The sequence below is a fragment of the Stegostoma tigrinum genome, chromosome 14, assembly GCF_030684315.1.
Source record: "Stegostoma tigrinum isolate sSteTig4 chromosome 14, sSteTig4.hap1, whole genome shotgun sequence".
Lineage (NCBI taxonomy): Eukaryota > Metazoa > Chordata > Chondrichthyes > Orectolobiformes > Stegostomatidae > Stegostoma > Stegostoma tigrinum.
Genome location: NC_081367.1, coordinates 56174192 through 56192761, shown reverse-complemented (window position 1 = coordinate 56192761; position 18570 = coordinate 56174192). Strand labels below are relative to the sequence as shown.

General features: G+C 41.9%; 1 protein-coding gene across 1 annotated transcript; it reads right to left on the bottom strand.

Annotated features, from left to right (window-relative positions):
- Positions 1-95: 95 nt before the first annotated feature.
- LOC125457758 (extracellular calcium-sensing receptor-like) lies at positions 96-6601 on the bottom strand. The gene is given in 10 exon segments (XM_059650834.1): positions 96-280; positions 283-503; positions 505-812; positions 815-987; positions 2803-2926; positions 3400-3408; positions 3578-3805; positions 4047-4595; positions 4597-4881; positions 6254-6601. Coding segments are annotated over 10 exon segments (2430 nt in total).
- Between the last annotated feature and the right edge of the window lie 11969 nt (positions 6602-18570).

Sequence of the window (18570 nt, the reverse complement as noted above, 5' to 3'; positions counted from 1 at the left end):
ACTGCAGTAAGTGTAAATGATCTGTACCAATAATTAAATGAACCACAATTTTCCTCGAGTATTGACTATGACGTCTAATGATAATAATTTAATTCTCATTTACACATCAAGTGTTTTTTAGTATTCTCTTCCGGTTTTAACAATATAATGTAGCACTTTGGAGCAAAGATGCAACTCAGCAACCCAAACGTTGATGCTAAAATTGCAAATATTTCGACAGCCACGGTGTATTTTCCGGGTGTGCTCACGTAAGCGGGGATAAACGTTACCCAAACAGCAAAAAAAAGAGCATGCTGAAAGTTATGAATTTAGCTTCATTGAACTTGTCCGGTAACGTTCGAGCCAAGAAAGCTAAAAATAGACATGCGCCCGCCAAGAATCCGATGTAACCAAAGACACAGCAGAAGGCAACTGTAGAACCTACATCACATTCGAGGATAATCTGTGCACTTTGATACTTGACGTTTTTAGATGAGAGTGGAGGATATGTCGCCAACCAGATCACATATTATTATTTGAATAAATGTAGAAATAAAGACGATTGACCTTTGTTGTTTGGGTCCGAACCATTTCATCACGTCACTGCCCGGAAGGGTTGCTTTAAATGCCATTAGGACAACCAGGGTTTTACTAAGAATACAAGAAATGCAGAGGACAAAGCTGATTCCAAACGCAGTGTGCCGCACCATGCATGACCATGCAGATGGTTGTCCAATGAACGCAATTGAGCACAAAAAGCACAGCATTAACGAGAATAGTAGGAGGAAACTTAGTTCCGAATTGTTAGCCCTTACAATGGGAGTTTTTATGAAACATAAACAAAAGCAGCAACAAACCCTGAGATAAAAGCTCCAAACAGAGCTACTGCCGTCAAAGTTATTCCCATGCTGTCGTTGAAAGACAGGAATTCAACATCTTTTGGAATGCACTGATTTCGTCGATCATTGGACCATTGTTCTAACGGACAGATGAAGCACTCTACCGAATCTACACAGGACAAAAAACTTGGTGACAATATTTTCAGATTACCATCAGAATTGCTTATTTTGCGTTACATGCTTTTTAAGCAAAATTTAAAATCGACTTGCTTCAATCCCTGCATCTACAACGTATTTAATTTGAATGCTTCTTAAATAATTTCGAGTAATTTATTTTGCTACTGTCTCGAAATAACAGACGTCAGATATTATCAATTTGTATTTGCAGAACTACGGGCTGTGATCAGTACAAAATTAGTCCTTTTATTATTTGATACATCAATCCTTTTGTTATGCTGGCAATTTGCCTCGACATTTTTTAAAGTTTATTAACATAAATATATAATTATTTGTCGAAACTGAAAGAACTGCGAAAGTTGTAAAACAGGGACAAAATTAGAAGTTGCTGGAAACACTCAGCAGGTCTGGCGGCATCTATGAGGAAAATAAAAATCAGAACTAACGTTTCAGGTTCTGCTCTGAGAAAGGGACACTGGACCCGATATGTTAAGTCAATGTTTTTTTACTTCACAGATGCTGCCAGACCGGCTGAGCTTTTCAATCAACTTCTGTTTTTGTTCCTGTCATTTTTCCTCAAACGCTAGTTGGAATTAAGCACCCTCTATAACGTGCAGCTGTTCTCAGTATGTCAATTGAACGCGACGCAACAAATGGGGAAGCATGTCCTGAACATTTCTTTAACTCCGCAGAACAAATATTAATTCTTCAGCTGAATGATATTTGCCCCTTTGAAAAATCAGTTGCTAATGTCGCGGTTTTTATTATCATAATAACTGATGCGATTCGGTATTTAATCAAAACAGTTTTTTTTACTAAAATGAAATTAGAGGCAAAAAACTTGGTGCTGGAGTCATTTTAAGGTACATACCAAGTATGGTAGCAGAGTTATTCCTCCCATAGGCAATGCTGAACAGTTTTTTTTCAATTATCAGTAAGCTTGGTGCTTAAAACTCTTGAGAACTGAGATTGTTATGCACCATTCGTTTAATAGAACATAAATTTGCACTATTATAATTGTGGTATCGGAACCCCTCATTCGGGAAAATCTGACCTTTGTCTTACTAATCTCAGAACCTCGCGACCCGCTTAAATCCTTGAATGATGTTGTCCATGCAGAGTAGGTGCACACAAGGCACTGTTCAGAAGGGATGTCCAAGATTGTGACTCAGTGATAGTCATGGAACATAATAAGAACAAGGACCAAGTGTGTCAGCCTCAATCAGGATGGAACTGCCGTGGGAATTAAATACAATATTGTTTTTAATAAAACTACTGGACAGTAAGTTGACAGTTTTCAAAATAATTCTGCAAGACAAATTTTATCAGGTACGAACCTTGAACAGCCTGAGCATCTCATCAGCAGAAATAACGACAAGGAACCTCACTCAGCAATATGCCAATTCGTAGGAATATATTTTTCCATGAGGCCAAGAGCGAATAAATGGATGCTTACATCACATCAAAACAAGTGATTTCTAAAACTTGAATTTATGGGAATTTCAACAGTGCACTTTGTGGAGGAGCAAAAAGTCACTAAGAACACATTTCGGGTTTCTGTGTTTGACTGCACATGTCTGGAATCAATCGGCACATCTGTTGCAACGTATGAGGACCAGGTTTGACAGTTTTACTATCATTGCAACTAAAGAAAATCGACCGAATTGAATTTTCTTGGCACCAATTAGCAACCTACTAGATCCAAATGTCTTCCAATCTCCTTGAACATTTCAATTATAATTGTGATTACAGGCCTGTAAATAGTATCACGGGTTAACAGCCCAAGGATCATTGATGAATTCAATACCTGATTGATTACTAATCGTTCCTTCAGCACAAGGTACACAATCAAAGCAGCAGATGGGTTTGTTTATTTTAGTTGCTTTCCGTGTCCCTGGAACACAGCTTTTGCTGCACAATGAGACTGGTGGCTATGGAAAGAACAAACCTACAGGTAAGTTACTACACAAGTAGAAAAGTTGATTGCTTTAAAAATGTAGATAGTCATGAATGTTCTCCGTGCAAATAAATTTCATGAAATCTCATGTATGGCTCAAACGCCATATACGATATTCACTTGCACACTGGGAAAAAGGTGGAATCATAGAATTGATTAATTGTACAGTGCAGAAGAGCTTTAACCCATCTAGTCTCTCCTGTCAAAACCATACTACTAGCTATCATCTACCTAGTTAAGGTATTGAAGTAATTGAAGTTAAGGTATTAAGGTATAGCATTGAATGTTATGATACCTCAAATGATCATTCAAGTACTATTTATCGGTTGTGAGTTTTCTCACCTCAACTGTGCTGTATCTCATGAGTTTTCACCTTCTTTATCAGTTTCTGCCAAGTGGTTCATTTAGTCATGCAATTTTATCGAACCGTTACCAACAGTTGAAAACCAAGACCTCCTACTGTCAATTTGAAACACATAATGCAAGCTTTGACACAAATACTTGCATTGGAGTTTGGTTTCTTTGTTTTTTATTCAAAAGCTATTTATTCAAAACAAACTATGTATAAACATCTGAACTCATCCCAAAAATAATACTGAGGTATAAACAAAAAAAAAATCCTTACCATGTTCCTTCCATGGTGCCAAACAATTCGACTTTTATCCAATATGAGTTCCTTTCCTACTGGCAATGCTGCGTCATAGTAACCAACCTGAACAAACCGCACAGTCCCATCTTCTGCCTTCTGCCAGTTTATCACATCATATGAAGCAACGGGATCTCCGTTCTTATCAAAGTCTGCCTCTTGTCCAAAATTATTGACAAATTTCACCTGCTTTATGTAGTGCAAAAGCTTTAGGAGTAGATAGAATATCATTAATACAAGTGGCAAATACGTCAGAAATAAGCAAGAACGGGTCGTTCAGTGCAGAGTATACTTCACTATTCAATTACATTAAGTTGAAACAATAGTACCCTCAAGGTGATCAGGTATGCTGTAAAACATTCTGAACTGATAAGTCGACTTTAAGCTCTGTAATGTACTTATGTGATATTTCATTCATCTCATGTGCAAAAGTTGTTTCAATTCCTACCTGCCAAGGCAAAATCTTTGGCTTGCTGCCACACGCTTTGTTGGCAAATGGTCCTTTTCCATCTTCACACTGATGCATATTATGAAGGGAATGGGCCACAGCATATACAGCTTTGTAAACATTGTAGGAACCTCTTAACTCAGACACATCACTGTATGCAGTCTCAACTGCCTCTAAACTTTCTGTGCCTGTACACAGTTTCAACAAAGATGGTTTATTGCTATCCAACGTTACATTTGAGATTTTTACACTGCAGCCAAAAACTTCCTGCCACAGTTCTTCTACAAACGGGTTGTGTGGTTTTTTGGAAGGGTGGATATTTAAGAGAAAATCTTTAAGTCCTGCAATTTCCACACTCTTTATTCCAAATCCAGTTGTTCCAGACAGTAACGTCATAGTTTTTGCCGTCCACAGTTGGACTGACGTGACCCAGGCTTCACTCGCAATTAGTTGGAGATCAGTAACGTTATTCGGGGCGAGTTCTTCCACCAAACCAGCGGTGAACCTCTCTGCACAAAATATAATGATCACCTTAGCAGATGATTTTTTTAATTGTCTCCACTACTTGTGGCATTCTCTTTGCAGTACCAACAGGTGAGATGAATTCAATAAAAGCAACACAGGTTTCAAACTTGGCAATCTCTTCAACAAATGCCATGATTCCAAATCGGCCATAATCATTGTCTTGTGCCACAACTCCAACCCAAGTCCATCTAAAATGTTGGACCAGCTTGACTAATGCTTTGATTTGAACAGAATCACTAGGAATCGTCCTGAAAAACGTTGGAAACTCACGCTTATCACTCAAACAAGTGCAGGAAGAAAAGTAACTGATCTGCAAAGAAAACCAAAAATGCCTGCTAGAAAAAAGCCTCAAAAGCAGTCTACTTATGCATGTTCAATGTATTATGTATCATAACGTCATTGGGTTTAATTATTCGACATGTATGTTTCTACAGGATAAAATAGCATAGTTGCATGAGTTCTACCAATTCTTTCTGTTCTTCCGTACATGACATGTGGCTGATATTGCCCATCCCAAATTTTCCTGAAACTATGTGCCTTGCTTAGTCATTTCAAATAGCGCTACTGCATTGCTATGAATGTGGATTCGCGTGTAGATCAGATTAGATGAAGACAACAGATTTTTCTCCCGAAAGGACGCCAATGATCCAATTTTTTTTATAGTAATCAGCAATTGATCTGTGGTCGACATTAGGCTAGTTGTCAATTCCATTTTTTTAAGTTCCATTATCAACATCTGTCCTGATCAGGTTGATACCCATGAGTCTAGAACTTAGAGCCATACATTTTAGATTACTAGTCCTGTGACATTACCACTGTGTTATAGCATCGTCAAATTCGGATTTATATTAAATGTGTAGTGATACAAGTACCATTTATAATAGACCAGGTTCCCCTCTACAAACCCTGTTATTTTTGATCTCGCAGTCCAATGTAAATTTTCAGTAAGTGTACTTTAAATAGTTGCAACAATACTTGCATTCGTTTTAAAAATGCCTTGCACGTAATGGACAAGTCAAACAATAAGAATCCCAATATTTCCAAGTACATAACTTATCATGATGGATCACCAAACATCATTGGTTTCATTCATATCACACAAGTCGGTTGTCCTTCACAGAGGATGATTTCTCAAAGCAAGTGTAGGAATACATCGACATCTAGATACTTGGAAAAGTCAATATGCTTTTTATCTTTCTTCACAAACCATCTATCGCATTCAGGTAATTTCAAAAAGTTTCATTTTCCTTGTACATATCATAGAATCGTTAAATTAATAAAACGAAAACCAGTACATCTTTGAAATGATGGAATCTTCAAGTTAACAAAGGGAAGCACAACGGGTTTTTTTTTTGAAGTATGATAGTTAACACAGAACCAATGTAGAAGTCTGTGTTCACATCATGTAAAAGGCAAATTTGCATACACAGGAGGAAGACTAACTCTTCCGCACATCAAGCCTGATCCACCTTTCAAAATGAGCATTGATGATTTTCTGTATTAACTGGAACAGCAGCACAGGTGCAGTTGCCATGTGACTTCTCTTATCCATCAAACAAAATATATGTTTTTCTCCAATTCAACAGAAACGCGAAATAGTAAAGAACGGCATAAAAACTGATAAGATTTGATTTCTATGCCCAACAGAAGAATTCTTAACCCTTCATCATTGAGCGTCTTACCATGCTGACGCTGAATGGGGCCACCATTCTTGCAACGACGACCGATTGCGATGATGCTCCATCCCCAACAATGACTGGTACGGATGAAAATCCATCACATACGTAACTAGCAACGGTTTCATCCTGTTCGTTTAGGAATGTCAAGGCTCTTTTAAGTCCCTCAGAAGGTGTGCCACAGCTGACTAAGATCTTATAACCCAAAGTTATGTTTGGAAGCAAATCGTTGTTCATGTTTATTTCTTCTATGGCAAAGACCATCGTCTGGGCCAATCGCAGACCCGTTTGGCTGAACCTATAAGAGAGACGCACGATTAGTCTCCAGATCCCAGCGTAACTGGTTTCGAACATTTCGATCAAACTTGGAAGACAAACTTACAATTTCCAGAGGAATAGTGTTGCATATTTGATTTTTGTTTCCCTGGACAGCCGCAAAATCGTAACGTTTACATGATGGTGCTGCCACTGAAGTTAAAGTTGCGCACTCAACAACACCGTAGGCAGTCACTACAGTGTGCCCCTCGAGCCCACACGGACCCTCCAAAGAGCATTCACACCCGTACCTGCAAGCCCGCATTTCCCATGGCTAGCCCACCCAGTTTGCACATCTCTGGACACTAGGGGCAATTTAGCATCGTCAATCCACCTAACCTGTACACATTTGGACTGTAGGAGGAACCCCACGCAGGCAATCAACAAAGGGTAGGATTGAACGTAGGCCCCTTGCACTGTAAGGCCACAGTTCCGCATTGTGTCGCAAAAAACATGGCCTGAACAGTAACATTTGATTCTCAGAATATGTCTCACTCTGAATTAAAAGCATCGCGGGATTATCAATAACTCTAATGCATACCCACAGTTCATCCCACTCGGCTCCATTCCCCGCTCCTCGCCCCGCCATCCTCAAAAATATTTTATGACTTCATGGATAAAAAATCATTAAAACAAGAGAGAAACTTTGGCCAATTTAAGTTATAAAATTTGCTGGGAATTTTCATTCTGATCATGAAATCTGTTCATTAAAGCATTGGCGACCAGGCTGACTGTATGGAACAATTCTCACAGATTCGTCCGGGTTTTTTTTTGTAGATGTCCAATGACCCCCTGACTCGACTGTTTTAGCGCTTTAATGGATAAATCCCGATTCATTCTGTTGGACCATAAGAACATTAGACATTGGAGAGGAAGTAAGGCAATTCGGCCCATCGAGTCCACTCCGCCATTTAATCATGGCTGATGGGCATTTCGACTCCACTTCCCTGCACTCTCCCCGGAGCCGTTAATTCCTTGTGATATTAAGAATTTATCAATCTCTGCCTTGAAGACATTTAACGTCCCGACCTCCACTGCGCTCTGTGGCAATCAATTCCACAGGCCCACCCACTCTCTGGCTGAAGAAATGTCTCCTCATTTCCGTTTTAAATTTACCCCCTCTAATTCTAAGGCTGTGTCCACGGTTCCTCGTCTCCCCGCCCAACGGAAACAACTTCCCAGCGTCCACCCTTTCTACGCCAAACATTATCTTGTAAGTTTCTTTTAGATCTCCCCTCAACCTTCTAAACTCCAATGAATACAATCCCAGGATCCTTAACCGTTCATTGCACGTTCAACCTACCTTTCCAGGGATCATCCGTGCGAATCCCAACTGGACACGCTCCAGCGCCAGTACGTCCTTCCTGAGGTGTGGGGCCCAGCATTGGACACAGTATTCTAAATGGGGCCTAACTAGATCTTTATAAAATCTCAGAAGCACATCACTGTTTTGATATTCTAACCCTCTTGAGATAAACGACAACATTACAGTCGCTTTCTTAATCACGGACTCTTCCTGCAAGTTAACCTTGAGAGAATCCTGGACCAACACTCCCAGATCCCTTTGTACTTCTGCTTTATGAATTTTCTCACCGTTTAGAAAATAACCCATGCTTGCATTTTTTTTCCCAGGACACTCCTGGACAGAGTTAGAATTTATATGTTACTATTAAACAGGTTCTGCAATGTTTTTGGACACGATGCATCTCTCTACAGCTCTTTTAAAAAATTTTACAGAATTCCGCTGATATAAAATTCCAAAGAGATGAAATCGGTTGATGCTCCACTATCAGTTTTGTCTTACAATTTTTCGTTAATACAAACAATCGAACGGACACGAAAGGCGTAATTGCCCATCCTTCTGAACACAAATATAGATTGCTGGTTTGACAGCTCGGGCTTTCTTTGAATGTCAAGACGAATTTCGCGCTCTGAAGGTTTGTTTTAAAAAATCCAGCATTGTTGTGAGTATTTCTTTACTCTCTTGTCGAAAATCTCGAAACAAAAAACTAATAATGTAAATATGTATACCATCGACTGCAGCCACTAAAAGGTTTGTTCCCGCGCTTGAACAGTTTTATTCCAGTTTTACACACATCCGCAACTTGACTGACATTTCAAAATAACTCGCAATGATGCTGAACTGATCACTGAAAATTCCTATTACTTACTGCAGACAGCGTACTGGCGAAGGTTTGTCTTGAAATGAGTTATAAGGTGCAGCTGTTCTTAGATGTAAAGAGAATAAACCACCCAGAATAATGTCTCCGTCTTTGAATACACCGGGGATGAACATCTCTCTAACTTTGCATAAATGCTCAACTCTAGAAGTCAAAGTTTCAATGGAGTTAAATAGGAAAAGAACGCAAAACGGATGAAGGCGCATTTTGCTCATGGAAACGTTTTTTTACGTTTTAGGAATGATCAGTGTCTTTGAGCTATATATTCACAAAGAGAAGTGGGCGATGCAACTGATTATCATTCGTCCAACCTATTTTGCTTTCATCATTCCAGGGCTTTGGATTTTCCAACGCAAAGCTATACATTCCTCACTTGGTTTGACACTTTGACATCTAGGTAATTTGTTTTCCATCGCTCCAGGCGAAAGCTCATTACACATGCCGTGTTAATTTTAATTAGTTTCAGTGTATTGTTATGAACAATTGCTTCCACCTTTTTTTTAGTGTGAATCAGGGATGCACAGTTTCCAAATTAGATCCAATTCTTATTACTGGAAATGAAAACCAATTACCAGCTGAATGATACATGATATGGTTTAAGACGTATTTCAATGAAACAAACAATTAACTGAATACTAAACGATCAAGTATTTTCTGATATACTTCGCAGATACACCAAAATCGCAATTATTCCTCTAAACAACATGCATTATTCGACAAAGCTCATATAAATGGATCTGGTAGTTACACAGACTTCGAAAGGAAGAACATAGCAATCATTCTGAAATAATGGGAACTGCAGATGCTGGAGAATCCGAGATAACAAAGTGTGGAGCTGGATGAACACAGCAGGCCAAACAGCATCTTGGGAGCACAAAAGCTGACGTTTCGGCCTGAACCCTTCATGAGAAAATGAAGGGTCTAAGCCCGAAACGTCAGCTTTTGTGGCTCCAAAGATGTCTGTGGTGGTGTGAAGAACGAATTTAAACCCGACTTCTTAAATTTGAGTCCCAAGTTTTCAGTATGTGATTTGTAGGCAAAGCTTTAATTCGAATAAATTCTCATCTCCGCTCTGGGCATAAAATTGGCCTTTTTTTTGGTAGCCCTGGAGAAAACGTATTGGATTATCCTATTAATTCGTGTGAATGGAGCAAAGAGCGTTTGGATATAATTTATGCCATTAATATTTATCGCCGAAGACCTTTTCTGTCCTCTGTTATTAAGTGCAATTTACCAGCCTTTCTTACCGTGGCTGCTTACTTTTTTTTATTTTTTGCAACGGTGAAAACGTAGAAAACAACTGTCTGTTCTTTATCCTACCCGACTCCACGTCCGAACCAGGCCTGGATCCAGCCAAAGTAGAGTTTTAGCCTTGTAAACTAAATTTTGCGAATTCGAATTAGTATATGAATTCTCAACAGAGATTCCAGAACCTCTTGAAATGTCTGTCTATACGATTGGCAAATTAATCTCGACTGTTTAAAAAAGATTGTCGTGTAAAAAGACAATATCGAAGGGCTTGAAATACGAAAGTATTAGAAACGACCAGTTGATGCGATCTGCCGAAAATTCATTGATTGGTGAGGTTACTGTTGATAATCCTAACAGTCTACAGTGTCCAGTTTAGGTGGATTAGCCATGGGAAATGCAAGGTTACTGGAATATAATGGGATACTCTTCGAAGAGGTGATGTGAACGCGATGAGCCGAATGGCCTGATCCCACATTGGAGGGATTCCGTAATTCGATTATTGTTTGTCGTTTATTTTTAATTTATTCACACTATCCGCGAAATCCCATTCACTTTCAGCGTTAAAATGGACCGAGTTTGTGAACAGGTTGAGTTCAATCTCTGGGATGGTTTCTGAAATTGATACTCGGAACTGAATGGAACCACAAGTCTTTATACTTGCTTAATATCTTAAATCCAACAATTTTCTCACTTAGCAGGATGGAATTAAATTTCGAAGACCAGCAAGAATGGAAAGCTTCAGGGATTGTTTTATCACGTATCAGACGAATGTAAATTTCAGTTTTGTTTTCAGCGCAGAATACAAGGAAATGTGTTCGGGCAGCAGTCCGGGAGGGGAGGTGACCTACTAGTTGTTTTATCGCTGGATTATTAATCCAGGCACCTAGATAGACAGGGCAATGAAGAAAACGTTTGGCATGGTTTCCTTCATTGGTCAGTGCATTGAGTGTAGGAGTTCGGATGTCATATTGCAACTGTTTAGGATATTAGTGGGACCACTTTCAGAATACTTTGTTCAATTGTGGCCTCGCTGCTACAGGAAAGATGTTGATAACCTTGAAAGAGTTCAGAAAAGACTTCCAAGGATGTTACCAGGACTGGATGTATTGCGCTATAGGGAGAGGTTGCATAGGTTGGTTTCTTTTTCCCTGGAGTGTCAGAGGCTAGGAGTGAACTTTGTGGAGGTTTATAAAATCATGAGGAGCACAGATATGGTGAATAGCCAAGGTCTTTTTCCAAGGGTAAGAGAGTCAGAAGCCAAAGGGCACAGGTTTAACGTGCGAGTGGAGATGTTTAAAAGGGAACTAACGGACAACTTTTCAGACAGAGGATATTATACGTATGGAATGAGCTGCCAGAGGAAGTGGTGGATGCAGGTACAGTTATGACATTTACAACGCATCTGGATATGTACATAAGTGGACCAGGTTTAAAGTCATAGAATCCCTACAGCGCAGAAATAGGCCCTTTGGCCCAACAAGTCCAACACTGACACTTGGAGAACACCGCCCAGGCCCATCCTCCTATAACTCATCCATCCCTGAACACGAAGGGCAATTTAGCACGGTCAATCCACCTAGCCTGCACATCTTTGGAGTATGTGAGGAAACCGGACCACATGGAGAATGTACAAACGCCACACAGACTCTCACCCGCGGATGGAATGAACAAAGTCCCTGACACTGAGAGGCAGCAATGCTAACAACTGAGCCACTGATCGGGGCAAAAGGCCGGCAAATAGGACTAGATCAGTTTAGGATCTGGATGTGAGTTTGCTCGCTGAGCTGGAAGGTTAGTTTTCAGACGGTTCGTCACCATTCTAGGTAACATCATCAGTGAGCCTCCGAGAAGCGCCAGTGTTATGTCCCGCTTTCTATTTATCTGTTTAGGTTTCCTTGGGATGGTGATGTCATTTCATGCGTTGGTGATGTCATTTTCTGTTTTTTTTTCTTGGAGGATGGTAGATTGGCTCCAAATCAATGTGTTTGTTGATGGAGTTCGGGTTGGAATGCCATGCTTCTAGGAATTCTCGTGCGTGTCTCTGTTTGGCTTGTCCTAGGATGGAGGTGTTGTCCCAATCAAAGTGGTGTCCTTCCTCCTCTGTATGTAAGGATACGAGTGATAGTGGGTCATGTCGTTTTGTGGCTAGTTGATGTTCATGTATCCTGCTGGCTAGCTTTCACATGACACATGAACATCAACTTCCACAAAACGACAAGACCCACTATCACTCGTATCCTTACATACGCACGAGGAAGGACACCACTTTGATTGGGACGATACATCCATCCTAGGACAAACCAAACTGTGACACGCACGAGAATTCCTAGAAGCATGGCATTCCAACCGGAACTCCATCAAACACATTGATTTGGAGCCAATCTACCATCCTCTGAGAAAAAGAACATAAAATGACGTCACCAACGCAGGAAATGACATCACCAACCCAAGGAAACCTAAACAGATAAATAGAAAGCGGGACACAACACCGGCACTTCGTCAGAGGCTCACTGATGATGTTATCTAGAATGGTGACGAAGCGTCTGAAAACTAACCTTCCAGCTCAGCCACCAAACTCACATCCAGTACCTCAACCTGAGCCACAAATCTTCTCAAAACTTGCTATCGGTTTAGGATATCTATCTGGCATGGACGAGTTGGACTGAAGGGTTTATTTTCATGCCATAAAATCTGCAACTTTGTGACTCATTCAGAACTGGATTCAGCAAGACTGTAGATCTTCTACCTGATCTGCTGGTTGTGGGATTGCTTAGTTCTGTCCATTGCTTCATGCTGATCCTACTTGTGACACACATAATTCTCTTTTGGAGCTTCACCCATGTTCATGTATACAGGCGTAAAAATGGAAAAACAGATGGAATCCAAAGTAGACAAACAGGAGATGAGAAAGAACACAACAACCCAGGCAACGTCTGGAGGAAAGGAGAGGGTATCATCCTTCTTCAGGTCCTTTATTCTTCCAGCCTCCAGTTTATCTACCTTGGATTCCAGTATCTCCGTATTGTTTTGTCCTTATGCATAAAACTGATGAATGAAGCACCAGGCATACATTAACATGAGGTAGACAAACAGGAGGCTAAAAAGAACACAACAAGCCAGGCAGCATCTGGAGGAAAGGAGAAGTCCACTCGGGTATTCAACTTTTTCAGGTCCTTTGTTCTTCCAGCCTCCAGTTTGTCTACCTCATGTTTATGTATGCCTGGTGCTACTCTTGACATTCCCTCCTGTACACTCAGTTGAACCAAGGTTGATACGTTGGTTTGAATGAAATGGTTGAGAGGGTGGCTATGTTGGCTCATACTGGTGCAGATTCTGTTGGAGTATGTTCCTGCTGCTCCTGATGGTACACACCGCCTCATGGATGTACAGTTACGTGTTGCTAGATCTGTCATTAGTGTTTCCCATTTAATACAATGATAGTGTTACATCACTCAATGTGCAGATTATTGAATTAGCTTTTTTTGTCATATGAGTGCTGCAAAAAGTTTACAAGTTACTGCTTACTGCACCATCTTAGGTAACAACGTACTTAGGTACAGATACTGAAATGCATTTTAAGGGGGAAAAATGAACTAAAGAGCCCAGCAATTAATTCGAAGAATAGGAAGATAAGACTTCAGAATAACAGTCCTTCCAGCCCAGACAATACAGATCCTCACATTGAGGCTGCAGTCCACGCTGGCTTTCACCCTGAACATCACCGTTGCCATCCCCCGAGGATAGATGAACCCAAGTAGGCTTTTCCTCTCATTGATTCCATCACCACCTGCTGCAGACCCAGTTTAGTAGCCATGTAGTTCAGGGCCCGACCAACAAGGTCTTGGTAGCACTGCTGCCAAAGCACATTTGGTAAACATTGAAATTTCCTTCCATTTCTCCCCTGCCATTCAGTGTGCTTCCTTCAAGGTACTACTCAACATGGAGGAGCGTTCACTTATTAGCTGAAGGAGGACTGTACCAGGAAATCCGTCCTTGTTTGGCTTGATGCAAATGCAACTTGTGGTATCGAGTCAATGTTGAGGACACCCAGAGCAATTCTGTCCAGACTGTATGCCAGTGTTCCACCTCCTCTACTGGATCCATCCTGCCTATGGGGTAGAAAATATCCAGGAATGGTGATGCTGCTGTGTGGTACCATCTCAAATGTAACACTCCTAGAATGTGACTGTGTCATTTTATTGATTGACTAGTCTGTTAGACAGCTGTCCTAACATTTGAGCTGCACCCAGATTTTGGTAAGGAGGACTTTTGTTTTGAATATTTTGTATTCTGGTGTCTAGGAGGATGCCAGTGGTCGAATTGACTTGAGCTCTATTTTCCATTCTCGTGGTTGATTAAATGGCATAGTATTTTTTAAGGGGAGTTGAGAGGCAACAACTTGATCTGGAGTTACATATAAACCGCCTATTACCAGGACTGACAGTGTCATTTCTTCACTGATGTTAGTTAACCGAAGAGGATTTTACCGATGATCAAAAATGGACGATTGTTAGACTCCTAAGTCCATTTTTTTTAATAAGCTAAATTCAAATTTCAGCCAGAACAGGATGAGAACTCTGCTCCCAGACATCATCTGTACCTGCACCCATATGTCTCTTTGTTCAGCAATATTCCTCAGGGGCCTATCATTAATTCTATAATCTCATATTTGTCAAAATTAAACTTGATCGGCCACTCCTCAGCCCATCTGATTAAGTTCCCATTCAATTCTAAGATAACCTTCTTTACTGCCCACTACTCGACTAAGTTTGGTATTGACTGCAAACTTACTAGCCAGGCTTCCTAAAATACGATCGAAATCATTTATATAAATGATGAAAAGCAGTGGACCCGCCACTTATTCTTGTAGTACACCACTTGTCATGGGCCTCCAGTCCAAAATAAACAACACAGCACGCCACCTTCTGTGTCCTCCCTTTTGTGGGAGACCATCAAACAACTCATGGCAGAAGGCACATTCACAAATCCCCATCCTCAATAATGGGGGACCGCAGAACATTATTCCAAAAAGTAAGGCTAAACCATTTGTAAAAATCTTCATCTTGGAGTGCTAAATGAATGATCAATGTCACCTCGCGTCTTCAGCGATTCAATTCCAGAAATGGTTGGTAGCACCTGATACTGCAAGGGATATGGGCTCTGACAACATTCTGGCAATCATGCCAAAGATTCGTGCTGCAGAACTTGCGGCACACATCGTAAGCGGTGCCAGTGCAACAACACTGGTATCTACATGATAATGTGGAAAATTGCCCAGATACCGCCAGTACACAAATATCAATCCAACTCGGCCAATTACATTCACATCAGTCCATTGTTGGTCATCAATAAAGTTATGGTTGATGATCAACAGTGCTATCTGTCAGCACTTGCTCAGAAACAACCAGCTCACTGACTCTCAGTTTGAGTTCCACCAGGCAATTCAGCTCCTGACCTCATTATAGCTTTGGTTTTAAGGGACAAAATTGCTGAGGTGAGGTGAGAGTGACTGCTCTTATTAACAAGTGAACATTGGACTTAGTGTGGCATCAAGAGGCCCTAGCAAAACAAATGGGAATCAGAGGACTAAATTCCCTCTATTTGGAGTTGGACTGGCACGGTTTAAAATGGCTGTGGTTGTTGGAAGACATTCATCTCGATTGCAGTTCATCTACAACGGGTCCTTCAGTGTATGCCTTAGATGCAGCCATTTCAAACTTCACCAGCAATGAACTTCTCTTCACCATTACATCAGTGACTCCTTAGATGCTAAGATAGTCCATGTTCAAATGTAGGAAGAGCTGGGCAATATACAGACTTCGGTTGAAAACTCGCAATTATCATTTGCTTGGCACCATCCAGGACGAATCAAATTGCTTCTTTGGTGTAAGGATGCGAGACGAATGAGGGGGAAAAAATGAACATGGAACACCGTGCCAAAAAAGGTCACTCAAATTGTTGAACTTCAAACAAACTTATCTGTCCTTCATAGTGAACCATGAAATGTTAACATGCAGACAGACAAGAAATTCTGAAAGCAGTTAATATATCAACCGGTATTATAAGAAGGTTTTAGTACAGGAACAAATATTTCTTGCTGTCAATGTATAGAAAAATTAATGAGAATGTACCTGCAATTTTGTGTGCAGTTTTTCCACATTTTCTGCAGAAAGATCAACTTGCCATAGAGGGAGGGGAACAAAGGTTCATCAACCTAATTCAGGTTTGGATGAATTGTTCCATTGTGAAATATTAAATAAATTGTATTCTGCGGGAGTTGAGAAAATTGTGATGCAACTTCAATCAAAAATACAAATTTCTTGTATGGATCGACAGGGTAAGATGTTTGTCTTCTTGGAAGGGGATACAAAACAAAGAGAAATGAACTTCGTCATTATTGTCGAGGATACTCCCTCGATGTTTAATTTCATTTTCCAGACAGTTTAAGTTTGTTTTGCCTGTCAAAAATACACCGTGCTTGCATGAAAGTAAGGAAAGTGTGACAATAACATAACAGAGTTACCATTCCCTAGGAGATAATGGGAACTGCAGATGCTGGAGAATCCGAGATAGCAACATATGGAGCTGGATGAGCACAGCAGGCCAAGCAGCATCTTCTGAGCGCAAGAGCTGACGTTTCGGGCCTAGACGCTTCATCAGAAAACGGGATGGGGAGATCATTCTGAACTAAACAGGGAGAAGAGGGAGGGGGACCGAAGATGGATAGAGGAGAAGGCAGGTGGAGGGGAGACTATAGGTGGGGAGGTAGGGAGGTGATAGGTCAGTCAGGGGAGGACGGACACGTCAAGGGGGCGGGATGAGGTTGGTATGTAGGAAATGGAATTGCGGCTTGGGTGGGAGGAGGGGATAGGTGAGAGGAAGAACAGGCTAGGGAGGCGGGGGCGAGCTGGGCTGGTTTTGGGATGCACTGTAAGTTCCGTGGAACAGTCCCTCTTCCGCACCTACACCGGCCCTAAACCCCACCTCTTCCTCCGTTACATTGATGACTGTATGGGCGCTGCCTCGTGCTCCCAAGAGGAGCTCAAACAGTTCACCCATTTCACCAACACCTTCCACCACAACCTTAAATTCACCTGGACCATCTCCAACACATCCCTCACCTTCCTGGACCTCACTGCCTCAATCTCAAGTAACCATCTAGATACCGATGTCCATTGCAAGGCCACCGACTCCCACAGCTACCCAGATTACACCTCCTCCCACCCAACTTCCCGCAAAAATTCCATCCCCTATTCCCAAGTCCTTCACCTCCGCCGCATCTGCTCCCAGGATGAGGCATTCGATTCCCGTACACCTCACATGTCCGCGTTCTTCAAGGACCGCAACTTCCCTGCCACGGTGGTCGAGAACGGCCTCGACCGTGTCTCCCGCATTTCCCGCACACCCAGCCCCTGCAATAACAGCCAATCAGAATCCCCCTCGTCCTCACATACCACCCCACCAACCTCCACATAAAACGTATCATCCTCTGACACTTCAGCCATCTACAATCCGACCCCACTACCACACACATTTTTCCATCCCCACTCTTGTCTGCCTTCCGGAGAGACCACTCTCTCCGGGACTCCCTTGTCTGTTCCACACTCCCTTCCAAACACACCACATCCGGCAATTTCCCCTGCAACCGCAGGAAGTGCTACACTTGCACCCACACAGCCTCCCAAAGCCCCATCCGAGGACCCAAGATGGCTTTCCACATCAAGCAGATGTTCACCTGCCCATCCGCCAATGTGGTATACTGCATCCTCTGTTCCCATTGTGGCTTCCTCTGCAATGGGGAAACCAAGGCGCTTGGGGAACGCTTTACAGAATACCGACGCTCGGTTCGCAATAAACAACTGCACCTCCCAGTCGCGAAACATTATAACTCCCCCTCTCCTTCCTTCGACGACATGTCCATCCTGGGCCTCCTACAGTGCCATCATGATGCCATCCGTAGGTTGCAGGAGCAGCAACTCATATTTTGCTTGGGCACCCCACAGCCCAATGCTATCAATGTGGAATTCACCACTTTCAAAACCTCCCCTTCCCTCAGTGCATACCAAAACGAGCCCAGTTCGTCCCTGCCTCCCTAGCTTGTTCTTCCTCTCACTCATCCCCTCCTCCCACCCAAGCCGCACTCCCATTTCCTCCTTACTAACCTCATCCCGCCCCCTTGACCTGTCCGTCCTGCCCGGACTGACCTATCCCCTCCCTAACTCGCCTCCTATAGTCTCCTCTCCACCTATCTTCTCCTCTGTCCATCGGCCCGCCGCCTTCCCCTCTCTCCGCATTTACTTCAGAATCCTCTCCCCTTCCCACGTTTCGAATGAAGTGTCTAGGCGCGAAACGTCAGCTCTTGTGCTCAGAAGATGCTGCTTGGCCTGCTGTGTTCATCCAAATCCACACATTGTTATCTACCATTCCTGGGTTCTCTGAAACAAGACATTCCTGAGGCAAGCAACCTCACTGCCTGTAACATCTAAAAGTTTAACATCCGCATAATCTATTCCCACTTTCCGAGGGTGCTTTTGGCAGCCTACGAGTTTTGAATTAATTGGTCTCAGGACTGGCTCA